We start from the raw sequence: 4,322 nt of genomic DNA on the forward strand, positions 1-4,322 counted from the left end.
TTCAAGGAACATCAGTGTCTGAGTGGAAGCTTATTGCTTTATTGAAATCCCCTCTCACAATACCAATCACAATGTAGTATTTTGCCATGAAATTTATTTTTCTTGAGGAATAAGTCTTTATAGTGTGAAGTCAAAAAAAGTAACCTTATGGAAAGGGGGGATTATATAAAAACAAAGTTTTACTGGTTTGCAAAACAAGGGCCCTGGAAAGGGAAAATATTGCTATGCCTGTGGGGTCGATTTTATTGCAAGTGCTTGAATCAAAGTTATTCTTAATAAAATCATGACTTTTTTTCTCAGAGCGCGGGTGAACAAAATAGATTGGCAGAGGCATTTTTGGTAGGCAGCAGTTCTTGGCTTTTGATTTGAGGTTTGTAGGAATCCTAAAATGATAGGGTGCTAATTGGTTCAGATTGAAACCTCAGGTAATTGGACTGATGGTGAACACAGGAATGGTAATGATATCTAATGTTTACATAGCATGGGATGCGGTTATTTTGTTTACTGTGCAAACACAATTATCTCTTGAGTGAACAGAAGATGAAAGCACTCACTGACTCATGTAGCCATGATTGGGGCCCATTTTATTAAATATATAAAATGTTAAACACAATAATCTTTGTCTATGAAATGCCAACAACATGCATTTTGAAAAAGAACAACTAAACTTTTATTAAGTGTATTTAACACTGAAGTTTGTACCCTCAGGGTGGCATATTTATGTGGAAGATTTCCTTGTCAATAATTAGGAAAATCTAAAATATTGGGAACCAGTAGTACTTCTGTAATAATAAAAATAAAAAGTAGGGGTGCCTGGCTGCCTCAGTTGGTGGAGCCTATGCTGCCTGATGCTCTGGGTTGTAAGTTTGAGCCCCATCTTGGTGTAGAGATTACTTAAAAACAAAAACAAACAAACAAAAATGTTAAAAAAAAAAAGAATGTGGCAAGTTTGTGCTATCTTAAGGCTTTTCTGATACACAAACCTACAAATGAGAAAAGAATCATATAGGGCTCTCTTTCTCTGTCTTATAAAGATTTATTTAGAGAGTGACTCCAGAGTGGAGGAGGAGAGGGAGAGAGAGAGATTGACTCTCAGACAGATTCCCCGCTAAGTGTGGACACTTAACCGACTGAGCCGGCAGGTGCCCTGCAAAGAGTGTTCTCTCTAAAGGTACTTGTTAATATGCAGTACTAGCCGTATGAACCCAACAGGTGTTGATTGTTTTCTCTAGGGTCTGGGAGGTGGAAGAAAAGTACTGGTAACAACAGTGGTGGCAGGAAAACACTGATACAGAGGGAGGAACTTATTAACAGCAGGAATAAATAGCATGCTAACCATTGCCTGGAAAATGCTTTAGATGAGAACAGTGATGTATTCTCTCTCTCTCTTCCCCCATGTGCTGCCCCAGAATACTGTGTATTTTTGTTGTTTTTTTTTTTTTTGTATATTTTGTTTCTCTAATTAAAATCAATGTAAAAAAAAAGTTTTAAAATAAGCCATTCTGTGCTATTCCTTGGTGGAAGGAAGTTGGAGATCACAAATGTGTGGGTTTGTGGCTGTGTTGATGTCTGAAGACAAGGGGTGCCCCAGCTGGTTGGTAAGAGTTGTCTGTGGCATATGAATAATTGACAGACTGCTTAGGTTTTGAGAGCTCCAACGGCCACCCTTTGTCCAGCGATAAGTAGAATCCTAAGGTTCATTTATTACCATGTGTGCAAAATGGGAAAACTTGCCATGAATTATAACTTCAAATTCTTTTCTCTCATCTAGTTGTGTAAAGAGACCTCACGTTTATTTAATAATATATTTCTGTATCTTGTCATTTGATCAGTAATTATTCATTGGCAGATAGTCTGCGGTGTACCAGGCAGGATAAGGGACTCTAGCAGTGAGCAAGATAGAGAAGGTACTGAGCTTGAGAGACAAGAGACCGTGATCAGGCTCACCAGCAGACCAGCCAATGACTGCGAGCAGTAGGTGATGGGAGAGGCACGCGCTGGGATGAGAGAGCCTCTGTGCCAGGGGAAGGCTGCTGGGTGGATCTTAGGTAGAAGATAACCAGTGGAAGTCTTTCTGTGGGGGCAACAGCTGAGGTGAGACCCGAGGAGGAGCCAGGCTTTCAGTGTGCAACAGGTTTCCATAGCCAGTGGCATGGAGCGAGCTCAGAACTGAGGGGGTTTTGCTCCGTGTGATGGCCCTTATCTGGAAAGGTGACATTCTGAGTTGATCCAGGTACCAGCTAACTAGGAAAGGCTTAGTGCACAGCCCTGCAGTGCAGGGTCAGGTCAGGTGTTGAACCCTGACTGCTGGGTGATTGGGAGACCAGCTGGAGCATCCCTCAAAGGGCTTGGGGCCACAGCGATTTACCCATTAGGGCACTGGAAGTATTTCATATTTAAACAGGCAGTATGGCATCTGTGTGGTTGACCATCAGTTATGCTTGTGTATAATGTTGTGATTTAAGGAATTTGGGTGATGAGCCATTTGCTGCTATCCAGCATTAAAAAAAATTCTGGTCGCTTCTTAGTTTAGTAGAGAAAAGTTAAGTTCCTGTTTTTAATGCTGGCAGTCTTTTTAAAAAAATTTTTTTTTATTTTTTATAAACATATATTTCTATCCCCAGGGGTACAGGTCTGTGAATCTCCAGGTTTACACACTTCACAGCACTCACCAAAGCACATACCCTCCCCAATGTCCATAACCCCATCCCCCTTCTCCCAGCCCCCCTCCCCCCAGCAACCCTCAGTTTGTTTTGTGAGATTAAGAGTCACTTATGGTTTGTCTCCCTCCCAATCCCATCTTGTTTCATTGATTCTTTTCCTACCCACTTAAGCCTCCATGTTGCATCACCACTTCCTCATATCAGGGAGATCATATGATAGTTGTCTTTCTCCGCTTGACTTATTTCGCTAAGCATGATATGCTCTAGTTCCATCCATGTTGTCGCAAATGGCAAGATTTCATTTCTTTTGATGGCTGCATAGTATTCCATTGTGTATATATACCACATCTTCCTTATCCATTCATCTGTTGATGGACATCTAGGTTCTTTCCATAGTTTGGCTATTGTGGACATTGCTGCTATCAACATTCGGGTGCACGTGCCCCTTCGGATCACTACGTTTGTATCTTTAGGGTAAATACCCAGCAATAATGCTGGCAGTCTTGATTTGAAAACCTGGGGTCCCATTTTGAGAAGGTGGCATCATCAGACTGGCTGTATTCTTTCCCAGAAGATAACAGACCTGACTTGTGTCTTTTTTGTAGGCGGCATCACTGTCCACATCTCCCTACCAAGATTTATGATAAAATAGAGAAACCATGTCTACTCTCCGAATACACCGAGAACTACCCTCTCTATCACTGTTACCTGCCCAGAGAGTCCTTCAAGCCCAAGATGGAGTACCAGAAAGCATCCATACCCATGGAAGGCCTGACCACATCAAGGTGAGTGCAAGCAGAATAAATGTGTGAATGCTCACAAATAGAGTACTGTCCAGGGCTAAGGTACGATATGAGTATAATATGCAGTATTAGTGCATCAAGGTACAGAATCAATGTACTGTATCTTGGAAAAGTAATCCTACATTTGTTAGCCTGCTCAGTTTTTTCCAATCTCTCTCTCTCTCTTTTTTTCTTTTTTAAGATTTTATTTATTTATTTGACACAGACACAGCGAGAGACACAGACACAGTGAGAGAGGGAGCACAGGCAGGGGGAGTGGGAGAGGGAGAAGCAGGCTTCCTGCAGAGCAGGGAGCCCGACTTGGGGCTCAATCCCAGGACTCTGGGCTCATGACCTGAGTCAAAGTCAGACACTTAACAGCTGAGCCACCTGGGCGCCCCTCCCAACCTCTTCTTCCAGAGAAAGAATTGATACTGCGAGTCTAGGGGTGAGGAAAGCTAAAATGATCCACGTACCAAAGGGTTGGAGGTTAAAGAAAGTATAAAGGGAGGAAACAATGGCAGGTGGGGGGAGGCTGGAAAGGGAGTTCAGGACTTTGGCACCTAAGCTCCAGGTCGTGATGGGGATAGTGGTGAAAGGAAACTTGATAGGGACGGAGCTGTTTGGAAATCATGCCCCAGACTTTGAATTGGGATCCCCTTGAATGTTTTTCAAGAATGACCATTTTGACCCTTAAACAGCATTTGACTCTTTTTTTTTTTAATATAATTTTTTATTTTTTATAAACATATATTTTTATCCCCAGGGGTACAGGTCTGTGAATCACCAGATTTACACACTTCACAGCACTCACCAAATCACATACCCTCCCCAATGTCCATAATCCCACCCCCTTCTCCCAAACCCCCTCCCCCCA

At 42.3% G+C, this 4,322-nt stretch overlaps 1 protein-coding gene across 1 annotated transcript in view; it reads left to right on the forward strand.

Annotated features, from left to right (window-relative positions):
- The first annotated feature begins 437 nt into the window (after window positions 1–437).
- SAXO1 (stabilizer of axonemal microtubules 1) overlaps window positions 438–4,322 on the forward strand; it is a 36,685-nt gene continuing 32,800 nt past the window's right edge. The window contains exons 1-3 of the mRNA XM_059410136.1: window positions 438–455; window positions 1,850–1,974; window positions 3,269–3,448. Of these exons, the coding sequence (XP_059266119.1) occupies window positions 438–455; window positions 1,850–1,974; window positions 3,269–3,448 (323 nt within the window). The remainder of the gene's footprint in view (window positions 456–1,849; window positions 1,975–3,268; window positions 3,449–4,322) is intronic.

Source organism: Mustela nigripes, chromosome 9 (genome assembly GCF_022355385.1).
Source record: "Mustela nigripes isolate SB6536 chromosome 9, MUSNIG.SB6536, whole genome shotgun sequence".
NCBI lineage: Eukaryota > Metazoa > Chordata > Mammalia > Carnivora > Mustelidae > Mustela > Mustela nigripes.